At 32.1% G+C, this 17,823-nt stretch overlaps 2 protein-coding genes across 2 annotated transcripts; both read right to left on the bottom strand.

Moving 5' to 3' along the window:
• Window positions 1–117: 117 nt before the first annotated feature.
• Window positions 118–3,518, bottom strand: LOC9312467 (regulatory protein NPR6). Its single transcript, XM_002876353.2, has 2 exons — window positions 2,059–3,518; window positions 118–1,218 (listed from the first exon to the last, which is right to left on the bottom strand). The coding sequence occupies exons 1-2, from the start codon at window positions 2,527–2,529 to the stop codon at window positions 283–285; spliced, it is 1,407 nt and encodes a 468-aa protein (XP_002876399.1). The 5' UTR covers window positions 2,530–3,518; the 3' UTR covers window positions 118–282.
• A 12,187-nt stretch (window positions 3,519–15,705) lies between these two features.
• On the bottom strand, window positions 15,706–17,478 carry LOC9314201 (lysM domain receptor-like kinase 3). The gene has a single exon (XM_002876352.2). It carries the CDS (start codon window positions 17,204–17,206, stop codon window positions 15,851–15,853), a length of 1,356 nt encoding a protein of 451 aa, XP_002876398.2. The 5' UTR covers window positions 17,207–17,478; the 3' UTR covers window positions 15,706–15,850.
• Between the last annotated feature and the right edge of the window lie 345 nt (window positions 17,479–17,823).

Below are 17,823 nucleotides of genomic sequence, written 5' to 3'. Positions count from 1 at the left end.
TGGATGGATTGCAGCAAGGCCTTACTGCTAATAAAAAAAGCTATATTAATAATTAAGCTTATACAAGTCAACATATAGCTCAAGGTCTTTTATCCATCAATATATATGACCCTTTTGTTTGTGTTCTCCTTCCACTCTCCATGTCATTAACGTTTAAATTTGTTCGCATTGCCATATATAAAGAAAAAAAGATCATAACAACAAATTAATTAGTTATTGAATATGTTTATCTTAATTAAAGGATGATGGTTATCAAAAAGGGATGATATGGACTACAAAGACCTAGAAATGGTGGTGGTGGTGATGATGATACATCGTTGATGGGTCATGATGATGATGATGCAGATTCATTCCTTCCCTTTGATTGCTATTTTCATCCCCAAGATCCCGATTTGTAGCCCCAAGATTCAGATAAACCAATCTTGAATCCAAACTACTTCCGCTCGTGTGTTCGTCTTTCATTCTAGGGTAGATCATTGCGTTGTTGTCGTTACTGGTATTGTTTCCTTCTTCGCGTGATATAACCAATGCCGCGGACTGGACCAGCTCGAGACAAAGCCTGAGCTTATTGGGCTCAATATGAGTCAATCCAGGAATCGCCCCCTTGAACAAAAAATCCGACGTTAGGGTTCTAAGGATGTCGAGAGGAGTGATTCCATCCACAGTCTGCACGTTTGGGTCAGCGTGGTGGTCAAGTAAGACAGCCACCATGTCCGGAGAGACCATTTCAGCCGCAATGTGAAGAGCGGTTTTCCCTGTGGGACCGGCGGGATAGTTCACATCGGCTGCTCCAAGCTCAAGAAGTGCCTTCACAACCTCTCTACTACAATTCTCAACGGCGTAAATCAAAGCTAGGGACTCATCTAGATTGAGTCCTTCTCCCATCACCATTAGCTTCACAAGCTCGACATCGGAGGAATCCAATGCACGTCTCATCCTCCTGATCTTCTGGTCCTCGAGGTCTAAAGACGAGGTTAGGTCATGGTGGTGAGGCATTAGGGAACGAAGAGGCATTGAAGATTTGAGACGGAGCTCCTCAACCTTGGCTACAAGTTCGATTGGGAGATGTTTGGCTAGAATCTCTTGTGGAAGACCGGATTTGGCGATTAGGTAAGAGCAAGTGGTCCATAATTGATGCATGTCTTGCTTTCTTGAAGCTATCAGCACTTTCATCACATCTTCAACGGAGGCTTTCTCCACCATACTTGTCAAATGTTTCTGTGAGGGAAAAAGAAAAACACAAATGGCTTTAAAACAATATTGAATTTAAAGACACTATCCATTTCATTGGATGAATATCATGTTCACTATAAAGGAGTCGTTTCACCAAGGGTTTTCATTTTATATAAACCCAAATGAGGAAAGTAAGATAAGACTATAACAGAAGAGGAACATTTTTGTTCATCCTTGATATCATTGTGTGAAAGCCCAAGATTGTGGAAAAAAATACGAAACGAAATGGCCAAAAAATTTAAGCGACGAAATTCTAGTTAAAAGCCTATGGAAATGATAAAATTCTTCCAAATTTGGTCATTGCATTTGAGGAATTGCGCGCGGGAATGCTAAACGTAAATGGCGATCCTCACAAATATCTGATTACTAAAATCATGCAAAATCGCAGAATGATTATAAGAGTCATAAGACATTTCTCAATTTTGGGGGATACTAATAAAATCACTGTTATTATTCAAAGTTACTATTTTCAAAGATATTTTCTATTAAATAAAGAGGGTTTATATTGGAAAAAAAAAAAAAACCATCAAAAAGTTTCCATTTCAAGGAAAGTTCTCGGTGTGCAACACAAACATATCAGTCCATTGCCGTCTAAATCTGGAAAGAAAGTTGCAGTACGTGCAATGCAAGCAATCTTTAAGCTCAGTTACACATGAAATCAAGTCAATAACAACTCTTATCTATATATTTTCATATGTTTATCAACAATAGGGTTTCTAAGTTAATCTCAACCGAGCCAAAACAAATCGGTACAGTAGTTTACCAAGATTAAAGAACAAGAATTGGTAACCTAAAGAGACTTGATATAGTAATGAGAAATAGAACCTGCGTAAGTAACGCGAGCTGCTCGACGCCAAAATATCGAGCGGCGGCTAAGATATCTAAAGAGAGATCGACGGCTGCAGTGCAATGCGTGTGCCAGCATCCCCTATCTCCACAATTCGATCTTGGCTCGTGCTTATGTGGTACAATTGAGACTTGACCACTGTATAAGAACTGAAGTAGAAGTAAGAAAACTTCGTAACCGACCGAGTTAACCGGTATCACTCCTCCCACTGCAGCTGCTCTGGCTCCTGATCCGGTTTGGTTAGCCTGTTCAGCTCCGGTTTGCGAAGGATCAGATTCGCAGAAGAACTTGCGGAAGAAGAGGCTACGAGCGGCGAGGATGCAACGGTGAGCGTGGACTAAACGGCCTTCGACGCTGAAAGTGACATCAGAGAAAGCTTGACCGTTGATTAAGAGGTTTAGGTAATCCAACGACATAGATTTGAGGGATTCTTCGAAAGTACTGCTCATGGCTCCTTTATTTCTTTGATTCTTCTTGGAAAACAAATTAGGGTTTTAAAAGAAACAATGTAAAAAAAGGTCGTATCCTTTGATTTTATTATGCTATAGAAGATGAAGAAAAGAGTTTTCTTTCTTAAGCAAAAATTTATAAGTGAAGAAGGGTCACAAGCTTTTATCTTTAGAAGCTTATGGAGAAGATGAAAAAGAGAGAGAGAGAGAGAGACTATAGTGTTTAGAAGATTGGTTACTTTGTGGGTAGATAGAGATATAGAGAGAGAAAGAGACAGAGATCTGAATGGGCGGACCGGGGGGTCTCGAATTTAATTTATAATAAAATGATTAATGTCGACGTTTGTGCTTTTATTTATTGGCTAGTAGCATTTGGAGTTTTGTAGTATTTGATTTTTTTTTGTCATCAGAAGGAAATCAGCAATTAGAGTTTAGAGAGATATGACAAAGTGAGAAAAGGGTATGTTAAGCATAGAAGTATGGGCCGTATCCATTTGGGGGGAATGGAATATGGAAAAGGAAGAAATGATTAGTTTTGTGAATTTAAAAATTAGAAATTAACTCATTAAGTATTTAATAATCATAAGATATGTAAATATCATTAGCTGCCGACTAAGTAAGGACCCAAATCAACCCCGTGTGTCACGTAACACTTAGTCGTATACATAATCACGTACTTAATTAGTTTGCAAGGAAAATAAAATCAAGAAAAAGAGCCTTTGGAAACTGTCTTTTGGCTTGGTTCACGACATATGTGAAACTTAATCGACGATATAATATTATACATATAGACATCTATACATGGGTTCGTGCGTCACCTAATGCTAATAAAATGAGGGCTTTCGATGCAAACAAATTGATTTAGGGAGATACCATAAGAAAATAAGTGGTTGGTGCATTTAATATACACATAGTGATGCAGTCAAACGATTTAAAACGGTGCACTATAAGGGTAGAGAAATTTAGCAAAATTGATTTCGACCAATTTTTTAAACATTAAACCTTATAATTGTTAATTTGGATCAAAGGATGTGTCTTTAATCAAGTGGTTAAGTCTATTTGACTCCGCCTTTCTCATCGGAGTTTGACTCCACTAAGTCGTGTTACCCCGCGTAGTAGGAATTGGCTATAGATCGGATCTTATCGATACAAAGATGTTAAAAAAAAAAAATTGTTAATTTGGATCAACCATATATACATATATATGTTTTTATTGTGTGTGTCGCATTTCTATGTGTGCCATCGTCATAGCACGACACGTCCATGAAACTTTATTTTAAAAAAAGCATTCACCACATTTATCGCAGAAAAGAACAGACCAACCATGATCACTATTCGAACCCATATCTAGGTCTGGGCCAGATCCGGATATCCGACTTTTTTAGGATATTCGGATCCGCTTTTTTATTATCCGGATCAGAATCCGTTTTATTCGGATATCCGAATCCGGATATCTATAAAAACCCGGATCCGGTGGATTCGGATATCCGAATCCGAGTTTTTTTTAATATAATTTGTTGTATTAATATAAAATTTGAAGGAAAATATTTTAAAACAAATAATTAAAAATATTAGAAAAATATATTATTATTATATAAAATAATAAAATAATAGTAAAAATATTTTAAAAATATTATTTGATATAAAATATTCCGGATCCGGATATCCGGCTTTAAATTTTCTATCATCCGGATCTGGTCGGATCCGCCTTTTCATCATCCGGATCCGGATCCAGATCCGCTCCATTCGAATATCCTATTTTTCGGAGCGGATCCCATATCGAATCCTAGATCCCGGATAATTGGTCTCAGGGCTATATGCATGCGTATTAAATTGCTAAAATGTAATTTATGTAAAGATGGGATAAAATGGTAAGCTGGACAGGACGGTGATGGATAAGAACATTGGCCTAATTCGTTAAGGCAGAACCATTGAAAGTCTCCACTGTACTAACTTAAGTGAATATGATTTGATGGTTTGGTGTTTGACCGTTGGTCCGTTTCTGACCGTCTCTTCTCTTGTTTCCCCACTTTTTAGAATTAATTACGGATTTTGCCCTTTTTTATATTGGCATTTATGGATTTTACCCTTTTTGAATAATTTATGAATTTTGCCTTTTTTTAGGCTCCAAAAATATGATTTAACATGCGTTTCATTCGTTATGTTTGGGTTTAGTCGGTTCCAGTTGTTCTTAGGGTTTAGTATTTGGTATAATGTACGAATTTTTGCCAAAAAAAAATCATATATACATACATTTTTAAGTGTTAAAAAGGGTAAAATCCATAAATTATTTAAAAAAGGGCAAAATCCATAAATGCCATTATAAAAAGGGCAAAATCCGTAATAATCCCTCACTTTTTATCCTACATTACAATCTCTTTAATTATTTTTTACACGATAATAAATTAGGATTGAAAATAGGGAACGTAAATGATTTTGAGGTTCTGAATTGGAAGTACGTTGACTAAAATAAATTATCAAGTTATTCATTTAGATTACAAGTGTTCTCTAACCAAAGAAAAAAACTTCATGTCCATGATGATATGTGATTTACTGATTATGTTACAGGGGACGTGAATTTTTTTTATTATCTAAAAATACATTAACTAAATAATGTTAACAAATTTGTTTGCAATAATAGTTTGTTTGCAAATTATTATTAATTTATTTCTTTTGGTTCACATTTTGTTTGCAAATTAATAGGCAGGAATGTACACTCCTAATTCAGATGGGATAAGAAAAACAAAAGTAATAAATAAATAATGAAATTTCTTAAGAAATTGGTGGAGGAGAGTCGAAGGGCATGGAGACGCGTGTCTGCCGGGTTGATCGGGTCCTTCTGTCGGACCGCTACAATATTTTTTAGTTGTTTTTTTATAACAAATCTTTCAATTTAACTTCGATTAAAATAGTAGTTCTAACAAAGTTAAAAAAGATTAAAATTCTTAAGCATGTTCCCTTGATGAAGGCAGAATATATGTTGGAAATTTATAATCAGATCATTTCATACATATATATATATATATATATATATGTCTATTATCAAAACAAAAAAAAAAACTTAATTATATTGTTACGATGGTTTTCCCATCCGATGGACCGTTGATCTAATGTCCTTCTCGAATGAGATATTCTTCAAATGGTACACTATGAGGCAGGCAGTCAGGAACACACGTGCGGGGATGATATGCATTTCCTTTTGATTTTTCATATTTTGCTTTGACAGAAAAATAAGGGAAAAAAGCACTATTCCATTTTTCTAAATCCAAATATTTTTAACAAAAATATATACTCTCTCCGTTTCACAAAGAGAATCGTTTTAAGGTTTTAATCTCGTTTTACAGAGAGTGTCGTTTTGTGTTTTCAATGCAGTTTTAAAGACTAATTTTCTTTTTGGGTTAGTTAAATATCTATGCCCAGACGATCCAAAAATTAAGTATCTATGCATAAAGATCACATAATTAAACCTCTCTCTTCCCTGACAGCATTTAATTCGAAAACACCCCTACAAAACAGAAAATTTGTTAACTGCGTATAACATAGGTACGACAGCATTAAATGCTAACGATATCTTTGAAAATATATCTCTGCCGACATTGGTAATATAAAGATACGGTAAAACAAAATCATCAAACACCAAACATCAAACGAAATTTGTAAATAATCATCAAATACCGAACAACAAGTTTCGATTGATAACATTGTTAGTCGATAATACGACTAGCGCTAACTAAAATAAGGCATATATTAACTTAAAACAGCTTTTAAAAACATTCATACAAACAACATTCACGTTTTGCTAACAGTAGTACCCCAATAAGACGTTAGTGGCTAACTATGACCATGTTATTACCTCAAAAATTATAACTATTCATCAAACCCAAGACAACAATGTCTCCATGTATTGATAACAATGTTAGGCGATAATTCGGCTATCTATTAACTATAATCAGACAAATTTTTACTTGCGACTTTTAAAACATTAATCAAAACAACATTTCTGTTTTGATAACAATAGTATCCCGATAATACGTTATCTGATAACTACGATAATGATTTCACCTTGAAATTTGAAAATAATCATCCAACACCAAACAACAAGTTTTGATTGATAACATTGTTAGTCGATAATACGACTAGCTGCTAACTAAAATAAGACAGATATTAAATAATCAGGCTGGTTTGTTCAGAAACTCCAACAGGCGACCGAGAGAAGACCGAGAATGTACTGCCGTTCATCATCGTCGAGGACATTGATGATACCACACACTGTTTGCATCTTCTAATAAACATTAACCCTCTCGCCGCGAGGTTCTTCACCAAAAGCTATCAAACGCGGAGAAAGCAGAATCGGCCTCATCTGTTATGGAAAAAATTGCATAAACCCTAGTTAGATAACGCAAAACATGTCGTTGAAACACAAATCAAACGAAAAAAATGGCAAATTGATTACCAGAAGACAAATCGAGATCAATAAAAACCCAGATCTGAGAAATAAAAGGAGATAAAGATAATAAGAGAGAAAAAATTTTGTGGTGTCGTTTCCTTTTTTCTACAGTCCCAAAACGCCGACTCTGTCTCTTCATATAGGAAGCAAAGAAGACGACTGTTCGTTTCTCGCAAAAAAAAAAAAATATAAACAGAACTCCCAAAACAATATCTACACAATATCTCCTCCTGCCGTCTGACATAATTTCAACCTATAATCTACGAAGTTTCTAATATCATAATATAGGGGTACATACGTCTTTAAAAAGTGAATAGAAGCGAGAGAACAGTGCAACTTTACGAGACTCAATTATACATTCGTGTATGCATATCCATTAATATTTCTCTTTCTTTTTTATTCTTACTATTTTAGTTTATTAATTAGAAAGAGGGTATTATTTAATATATTAATAAAAGATAAAAATAAGTCTACCAAAAAAAAAAAAAAGATAAAAATAAAATTTATTTATTTTTTTAATTTATGTGAAAAATGGTAGAACGATATAGAATGTATATACATATTGGTTAAAATTTGTGTCGTCGTATAGTAAAAGTGGGAAATATTTGTGAAAAAAAATGACAACACAAGAAGGCACTGGCAGTCGTATGATAAGATAGAGATCCGATTTGACGTTTGTCTTGTCTTTTCACTCTCTCTCCCTCTCTTTGAAAAAATAAAAATAATTTCCTTTTTTGTTGTTTTCTTCGACCATGAAAATAAATTTCTGTGCATAAAATAAAATATTACAAATATGATTTATACATACATATGTCACACTCTCGCATATAATGAGTATATTTTAATTTCCTTTATTATAAAGATTTACTTTCAGTGGTTCCCTTGGATGACCGGATCCTAGGGTTTTGCTTTCTGATATCTTTACTGGATTAATTTTTTTGTTCATTCACTTTTGTCAATAGAGAATCATCTCGAAGTAATTATTGATATTAATTAATTAAACTAATGATAGATCTTAGTTAATAAATCAAAGAATCAGTGGAACATTCTAATTAATTACTCATTGTCTTACCGACATGATTATTCTCATGTATGACATTTTTTTAATTGCTATTCATTTTTAACCAAAAATCTCCTATGAAAACTTATATTAATTTCTACTATTTACAACAATCATGTGAATATGTAGTTAACAAGTGAAAGAGGACATGTCCATCAAACTAATAGACATCAATTCTCAATCTTTGACAAAACGAAATGATCATTGAATTACTACTATATGTGTAGAGAATAAATATAAACCACGTATGAATGATTTAGAGTCTGATTGGTAAGTGTTTTAGAGTCTTTACAAAGCAAAAAAATTTCTAAAGATTTGAAATACATCCAATCAAGCTTTAGAAGCTTTGGCTTTCCTTTTTTTCTCACAGCCAAAATATTTTCTTAGTTCATTTTTTTGGCTGTAGAAAACTTTTTTTCTAAAGCACATAATTTTCAACTTTCCAAAATTTTAAATTCCACAGCCAAAATACTATAGCACTAAAATCTACAGCCACAACAAATAAACCTACAGTCATATTTCTACAGCAAAAAATGTAAAGCTACAGCTGTTACCAATCAGGCCTTTAGTTTTGCTATATGGAAAAAAAAATTATCAACTCATTTTATAAATCGCCATATTTTTTTTCATTCTTAAATCTATTTGGTATATTCTTGCTTTCATTTATTTGAGTTTTGTTGTGACCAGCTAAATTTACTGTCAATTTCCTGACAACTTTAATTTTCTACTACATATTACAAGATTATTAAATGTCTATAGCACTTAATCACTAAAATTAAGTAAATTCTCCCTCCGTTTCGTTTTACTTGTCGTTTTAGAGTTAAAATTTTGTTTCATAATAGTTGTCGTTTTAGGTTTTCGATGCAAATGTTTTGTGAAAATTCCAGTTTTATCCCTACTGTTTTAATGTTTTGGCCAATGATTTTTTTTTATAAAATATATTAATAAAGGGTAAAACAGAAAATTTAATGTTTTTCTTAATTTGTGTGAGAAAACCTTAAACGACAACTAAAACGAAACAGATGGAGTATACATTATGAAGAAGACAAGTGAAATTATTCTCTTAACTAGTTTAATTAACACTACACTTGATTTGTATACTGTTCTTGAACAGTTAATAACTAACGAATATAATGGGTGTGAATTAATAAAGAATATGGACATGTTCTCCGTTTAATTTATTATCTCTTTCAACATGTAGGTATTAACTAATATTGTTACATATATTAATTCATAACTACATATTGTTATGTATGATCATATTTTCATTTTATTTCACTAAATTAGTATTAATTCCTTTCACTATTTGCCTTTCCATTATTTTTTTGACGTATATTCATCAGTATGCTTTACGCCTCTATATATACACACAAGAGATCCACCTAGATTAGATCAATACAAATCTACAAGTAAGATATAAATTGAGTACGTAATATCCTCTACTAATTAAACCGACGGATTATGGATTCAAGAAATAATGGTTCAATAGGTCAGAAATGTTTTTACTTTATAGTTAAAAGAAAAAAGTTATGAAGTTTTTGTTTTGAAAGAAATTTGTCATCTGCCATAATGCTATAATAGGGGTCAAATGGAGACTAGTTTTCCGTTCATTTAGTCAACGATTTGGGCCATATATGGGTCATCCAATTAATCTACATATACATTTTTACAGGGGATTTTTGCAAAAAGTCTTTTGGATTCGGGTTTTATCCGGGATTAACTATATTCGGATCTAGGATAAGGATTTTTAGGAATGTTGTCTTAAAACCACATTAATTCTTAATTAACACCTAAATTGGAAATATATATAATATATCTAAACTAACCATATTTGTTAATTACCTTAACTACTTCTAACAATAATTATTTAACTATTTATTTCTATATAGAAAGAAAATGTGATTAAAATAAATATTTTGTAAAATATTGATTTGGGAAAAAATTGTTCTTACGAAAATAATTTGTTTTGTTATAAAAATTAATATTTGTTATTTGTAATTAAATTACATAAATAATAATAATAATTTGTCTACACCATCAAATGAAAATAGTTAGTTATTTAATTTTTTTATTTAATATTACGTAATTTTAAAAAAATAAATTCAACAATATAATGTCAATGGGTTTAATTCTTAAGATTTGAAAATATTAAAAAAGATACTAACCAAAAATTATCTATCCTAATTTGTTTCTAACAATTTGGACACAAATATTTCAAATCTTTCAAAAATTTAATGTGATCACATTTGTTACTAAAATCTCGATTATATTCCTAAAATCTCGAGAAGATCTTCCTTTAAATCCGCAAATTATAATTTTTGAATTAAATAAACTAACAATACGAATATTCCTAATATATGCGAGTACTAATAATCCTTATTATAGTATATTCCTTATCTAAATACTAAATCTTTTATTTTTAATTCTAATCAAAATTTATGAAATCGGAAATCAATCATGATTTCTTAAACATCCTTAAATTTCGAAATAATCAACAATTCGAATATGCTGAAAAATCATAACGAAATATCTTTATTTACTTAAATGTTTTAGTAATCGTTATAGCAAAAAAATCAATTCCAGCGCTATTGGTTCTTTAAACTTTTTGATTTACATAGATATTTTGTATTCCATAATTAACTCATTAAAATCTTTGATTTAAATAACTACAATGTGAAAATTAGTATATGTAATAAATATAACATATAATATTTACGAGATTTTCATATACTTGATCCCCAACCCAAATTGGCGAATATATTATTTCTCATAAAATATCTTTAAAAGATTTTTTTGTTTCGTTTAGATATTATTCAACAAACTTCCTAAAACAAATGGAAATATCTTTAATTAGCTTTCCTCATTCATAAATCCCACCATGCATATAGACGTTATTCAGTTGATAATACAAAATCGAATATATTAGGAATCAAATATATAATTTTCGAATATTTGCAAAATTGTTTTAATTTGTAGGTCAAACCTAAATTTCTCGAGTACTTTTCATTCATCTATATAAAGAAGATCTTTTCAACCATTGATCCACAATACTAAACGTTTTCGTAATAGAGATTTATATGGCTTCTTTTAAACAATGTTCTTAGTACATTTTATATTTCACGTTTGTTTTCTTTTAAAAAATTAATGGTCACCTACTTTTCTTATGTTGCAGCTTTCGATTTTAAGATCTTTGGAAACTATGTCTCCAAAGAAACTATCAAATAAGGTATGCATTAAAAGGTTAGTTAGTCCTTCTTCTTATCTTCAGATACAAATTTTTTAATGTCCAATATTTTTTTACATTTTCAGAATTTCATGTTTCCTCATAATGATTGTAAATGATTTTCTTTTATAGGCTAACATAACAAGTCCATTCTATTAATTCATTTTCTTTAACGAAAAAAGGAAACGAATTTGTTAATAAAATAAAGTTCTTATTCTTAATTTTCATTATTCTAATGTTATGTATTTTAATTGTTTTTATGATATATACTTTTACAAAAACCTGTGGATCCGTGTTTTGGTTGGTAAGTGTAATTTTTCTAATCTTTTAAAACCTTTTATAACAATTACATGTTTTATATGGTTAAAAATCACATCATATATATTTTATTTTCTTATCCAATGTATTTCATGTTTAATGTTTTCTAATACTTTTTTTATGTATATTTTGGTTTTGACTAATTTTATATATAAGTTCTTAATTTAATCTATTAAAGTTTCCAAAGAAAACATTTTAAATATAAGTTCTTAATTTAATCTATTAAACTTTATTAAAAGTAAAATATTATATTTATTTAAACTTTTTAAAAAGTTTAATTTTATAAAACGTTGTAAATATTTATAATATTAGGAATTTTATAAAGTTTCAAATATTAAATAGTTGAATTTAATAATAATTTATAAGAAATTTAAACATTATAAATATTTACAAAAGATACGGGACGATATATTACGGGTGAAATCCTAGATATAACAATCAAAATACTATTATGAATTTTGGGTCGATATTAAATGAAGTTTCAAATATTAGAAATCTTTGAATTTTATTGGAAAATGACAAAATGATGTAGATTGGACGGGACAGAGTTATATGGTCGCGGACGAGTTTGTGGTCGATATTAATACAGTATGATATACTACGGGTAAAATCCTATAATTAACAATCAAAATATAACTATACAATCTTAAACACTAAACAAAACTAAACAAATAATATTAACAAAACAAATAAAACTTCAAATTTTAAATCTTTTGTTATAAATATCGTCATACAGTATACCATATATTTAAATCAAATAAAACAATAACATATATCTATAGATCATCTTAAAAAAAAAAATTTATTATTATTTAATAAAATTATAGACCCGCGGTGTACCGCGGGTTAATATCTAGTAATATATAAAAAAGCATTTATATTTATATACATTATACAAACGTAACTCTACTTCCTTGAACCTGAATCACCGAGAGGGGAAAATCTTTGTTAACACAGAGAAGCAGAGGCATATCGACTGACAGAGACTAGAGATACAAAGAAACTATTCGTGCTTAGTAATTATAAAGTGTGGTCAAATGACCATAAATGAAAGAAAAAAACATTAATAAAAAAAAAATCTTATTTTCCAAAACCAAAGGTAAATATTTGTAGAATGCTCAAATATGTACTCCTTCTGTGTGTCATTTTAGAGTTTTGCACATATATTAAGAAAACATTAAATTTTTTGTTTTTTCTAAACAAAAACATTATTAACTATGTACCTAAACATAATCTGTCCAATAGTAAAACAATATACAGAATACTAATAGTCATAAAACATAAAAAATCATTAAATTTTGCATTGAAAACCTAAAACGACACTCTTTGTGAAACAAAAATAAAACCTTAAAACGACACTCTTTATGAAACGGAAGGAGTATTATATATCATCAATAATATGTGTGTGTGGAAAGAAAGAGACAAGAAAAGCTGGAGTTTCCAGTTCTGCCGCTAAGTGTTGTGGCATAAGACAGAAGAAGTGGTTGTTAAGGATTGTATATGATAAAGAAAATAAATTGTAATTTGAAGAAGGAAAGAATAATAAAGAAGACAGGCGGTGAAACAGTAAATCTTAACTGCTCTTTGTTTGGAGAAAGAAGAAGATTTACTTCAACAGTTAAAAGTTTAAAAACATGGAACAAAATCTTTTAGAATGGTCATGTATAATAATGTTCAAAAGGCTGTTAATCTGTTATTACCCTATCTGTAAACTATGTCCACCTACTTTCTCGATCAAAGCTTCTCAACTTTCTAATCAATTGCATGCAAAGCAAAATATGTGAACATGCATATATATTATAGAATATGTCTCTCGATATATAAGTGTACTTATCTTTTTACATCAAGTCTATTCGTCTATTATTTGAAATTCCATAGATCGCTGTTCAGAGTCATACCTCATTTATGAAGGAGTATCTATCATTTAATTCTATCTGAAACGGTGTTCTTAAAATTAATTTTAGATAACGGACGACGGACGTAGCCGTATTATTTTATCACCGTTTCACCAAGCTAGATTTTTCAATTATCCAGAAATTCAAATCTCCAAAACATCTTTTTTACTTCCTATCAAACTCTTAATTAGGCAAACGCGGAAACTTTCCACCAAGTTGAGCTGAAACAGGATATGTGTAAAGGCCAATAATCTGTTGAAAATATACGATTTAGTTATAGAAATTCACATTATATTTTAAGAATTACACGCCGCTTCAAAAAACAGCTATGTTTACCTAAAACTTCCCGGAATCATTTCATTACATGTATCCTTATATATTTTTAGATATCCATCACTTGATAGACGCTCTCCTCAAAAATGCTGCCCCAACACTTACGAGCGAATTCGTCTTCTTGTCTAACCACGTTTATATTCATAAGTACATACAACTTCAAAGAGTTATTTACTAAATTGATTTAGAATATTAATTTGCTTAGTTTAGTTCAGAGAAACGTAGTACCAAATAAGCTCTAAAATTTAACACTGATAAAATGAACACACACATATGTATAAGCGTATATATACATATATGGGAGTAAGATATTGTCGAGATGCAAAAAAATGATTTGACAAGACAAGACAGTTGTATGCTTTTGCGTGTGAAGTGATGTGTGATGTGGACTTCTGTTGACTTGACCTCTCATTCTTTTCCTTTCTCTCCTTCTCCTTTTTTATTCATGATTTTGTCTTCTTTTTTTCTTCTACCCGAATAAATTCATAATCTGCTTATTTGCATTGCCAGTAACTATCAGACCGTTAAAGCTAACAAAATTCATCCTTTGATGCTCTATTACATTATATGCTGTTATTGAACTAATTCGATGGTATGACATATGTATGTTCTCTTAGAACCTTCTTGGTACGCATGAATACTTACTTGGTCTTGGAAAGTTTGCTTGTAAATCATAGATTTGTTTGTAGGAGAATGCATCATGCAAAATCTCCAACCAAAATATTTTCGTCCACCTGTTGTTTTTTTTTTTTGGTCCTTTCCGTTGAACAAACAGCTGACAATTCGGCCAAGCAGCATAACATTTTGTTTTAATATCGGTATAACGAAAACCTAGTACCAAGCATGTTTTTAGAAGAAGCCCATTTGCGTGATTGGACCACGAATACATAAACCCAGTGTCAAGACATATTCAATAGCCCATATTTGTGTTGACTGAGTCAGGTCTTTTTTACTTCTTAGTTGGTCTATGTCGCGAAAGCAACCTCAAAATGATTCATAAGCAAAGCTTAGACAGGATTCTTAAGAATATAGAAAGCGAATCAATCCACAACACAAACACGCACCAAATTTACATATCTGAAGATAAGTACAAAAACTTGATTCTGAAACTTATGTTTAGTCCAGACTCCAGTCTCCAGATGATTTATATCATTTTTATTAGTCAAAGTTTTCTTAATTCAACCTCACGTCTTCGTTAACAAAAAAAGCATTAACGTGAGATTGGTCCACACGACTCTAAAAGCAGATTCCATTACCAACCTTCATACACTTTTCTTCATCATTTTGACGTTTGAAAACTGATACGCATTTAATTCCAATCAATATCTTATTAGTTGCTCATATCATAATCTTCATATCAAAAACTGATACATATTTAATTCCAATCAATATCTTATTCTAATTTTTACTCTGCAACAATCTTCAAACGAAGACATGTCGTAATTACATCGAAATCATCGTTTAGGGGATGTTATTGGTTTGTGATTTAAATAGAGTTTTAATGACTTTAATTGTTGTGTAGAATCTGTTGTTATTCAATCAAGATTTTGTTAAACTCTCTTAAAGTTTGGTGTTATTAGTTTATGATCTGTAAAAAGTCATTTAAAATCTTAATGAATATTGTGTTATTGGATTAAGAGTTTTATAAAGTCATTAAAAGTTTTGTGTTATTCAACTAAAACAAAACAATCTATGACAATCTATGATTGTTAATGAATTCAATTATTGTGTTATTGGTTTATGATTTTAAACACTTTTCTTTACAAAATAAAGTCATGGAAAGTATGCTGAAATATTGAGATTGTTTGGGAGATTTTACAAGATTATAGAAAAACTAATCAACAAGACTATAGAAAACTCTCTAACAATTCTTCTAAATCATTCACTTATTCACTTTCTATGATTTTATTAAAATCATCAAAACTCTATTTAAATCACAAACCAATAACACTCCCTAAATTAAATTAGTTTGGGGAATAAATAAGCCTACTAACGAATATACAAAAACTGAAATAAAAATAAAAATAAAAAATAGGAATATTCCCTCATCTGGGAGCGAAGGAGACGGTGATATCCGTTGGCCGTTTCATATTCGCCGACCACTTTTCCGATTCCAAATACAATTGAGATATTTTCCCGGCGACTCTTCCCATCTCCGGCCTATTCACCGGATCATCCTGAACGCAATCCAACGCCAGCCTCGTTAATTTCTCCACCACCGTCACAGGAAACGAATCCCCCAATCTCCGATCCATCCACCTCCTCAATCTTCCCTCTCTATCACCATCTCCATACTCGATCGCCGCTCCCGCCGTTTCAATCACCGACGTCCTCTCGAAATCTCCGGTGGCTTTTTCATACCTATACTTCAACGGCTCCTCGCCTGAGAGAAGCTCCAGCATCATTACTCCGAAAGCGTAAACGTCTGATTTCTGAGTAGCGATTCCCGATGATTGAAATTCCGGCGACATGTAACCTCTCACTCCTTCGAATCTGATCGCTCTGCTATCAGATCGCCGGGGATTTCTCGATTCGTCTCTCTCCGGTGACATTTCATCTGTTTCACCGCAAAGCTGCGCAGTTCCGAAGTGACAGATCTTAGCGTTGAAATCTGGCTCCGTCACGATCACCGCCGAGCTCTTGATGTGATTGTGAACGAGATTTTCGATCTTTAATCCAGTCTTGTTGTGGATGTAATCGAGTCCATGAGCTAGATCTGTTGCAATTTGAATCCGTGAAGTCCAATTCGATAAAACTGTGAAATTAGGGTTCTTAGGGTTTCTCAAGCACTCAGCGAGAGATGCTCCGTTGACGTATTCGTAGACTAGGTAGATGTGATCGCCTCCTCCTCCTCCTCCTCTTCCACCGCCGGAAACAGAAGCGCCGAGTAGATTTATGATGCTTCCGTGGTGGCTCCGGCAGATATCTGAAAGACGATCTCTAAGCTCATCCATGGCGATTCTTCGTCTAAACTTTCTCTGAAAGACAACGACTTCTTTCCCTCTCAAATTGCAACGCCATGAGGCTTTAGAGGAAGAGGAAGATAAGCGATTGGCGAGGAAATTGTTGGTGGCGGCACGAATCTCGGAGACGTTGTATATGTGAGGGTTCTCCGGTAAGGATTCTCGGAGACTAGCGAGAGATGTTCGACTAGCGACTGAAGAAGAAGCACCTGAGGAGGAGGAGGAGGCACCAGTTTTGTTAGAATTCGATGTCGTCGTGGTTGTTGTGCCGGTGGTGCTCGTTGACGGAGATCGTCTCGTCGACGGATGCCTCTCTTGCGATTGACTCGGTCGCGATCGTGTTCGTTTAGGCTCTGAAGCATTGACTCCCATTTTGGTTTTGCACATTAAGACAAATTCTTGTTCGAATTTGTGGAGGAGACCTAGAAGATCAGACATTAGACGGCGGAGAGAGGCGGACACGGAGACCAGCGCATTATAGCGGGCACGGATACTGGCGTCTTATAGAGAACGCGGAGATCGGCGCATTATAGCGGTGATGGAAAGTCTACTCTTCTTTTGTTTCTCTTTTTTTTTTTTTTTTGGGCAAACTTCTTTTGTTTCTCTTTATGTTTGGTTTTTATCAGATATTTATTTATATAGAGGTCTTTTTGCTTTCTAGTAATCAAAAGATTAATTTGAATTTAAAAACTCGAATTTGCAAAAATTGTCTAATCTAATATCTATGAGAAAAGACGGCGACTTCCATTTGAATATATTTTAGATTAATTAAGAAACTCTGACTTTAAAATATTCACAATTTTAATATAATACTAGTCCGATTGGCCTTGGAACGGGTGAGATAATAAAATGATTAAAGTGATGTAGATTAGTTAGTACAAATTTGTCTATATTAAATCTTATAGACTGATTTTTTTGGTGGACTAGAGCGCATAGAAAAAATATGTTTTGGAAAACAAACCAAATACTGAAGAAACATGATACGAATAAGTTGCTAGGAGAACAAAAAGAATTAGGAGACAAATCTATTTAACCGATCGGATAAATGGAGGAGA

This window comes from Arabidopsis lyrata, assembly GCF_000004255.2.
Source record: "Arabidopsis lyrata subsp. lyrata unplaced genomic scaffold ARALYscaffold_5, whole genome shotgun sequence".
In the NCBI taxonomy this organism is placed as follows: Eukaryota; Viridiplantae; Streptophyta; class Magnoliopsida; order Brassicales; family Brassicaceae; genus Arabidopsis; species Arabidopsis lyrata.
The sequence above is the reverse complement of the archived record's forward strand: the minus strand, read 5'-3'. Positions and strand labels throughout refer to the sequence as shown.

Excerpts from the sequence above, each read along its gene's own strand:
- LOC9312467 (XM_002876353.2), bottom strand. The coding sequence starts at position 2,529 with ATGAGCAGTACTTTCGAAGAATCCCTCAAATCTATGTCGTTGGATTAC. Across the intron at positions 1,219-2,058 it reads AGCTCGCGTTACTTACGCAG|AAACATTTGACAAGTATGGT; the intron begins GTTCTATTTCTC and ends TTTCCCTCACAG.
- LOC9314201 (XM_002876352.2), bottom strand. The coding sequence starts at position 17,206 with ATGTCTGATCTTCTAGGTCTCCTCCACAAATTCGAACAAGAATTTGTC.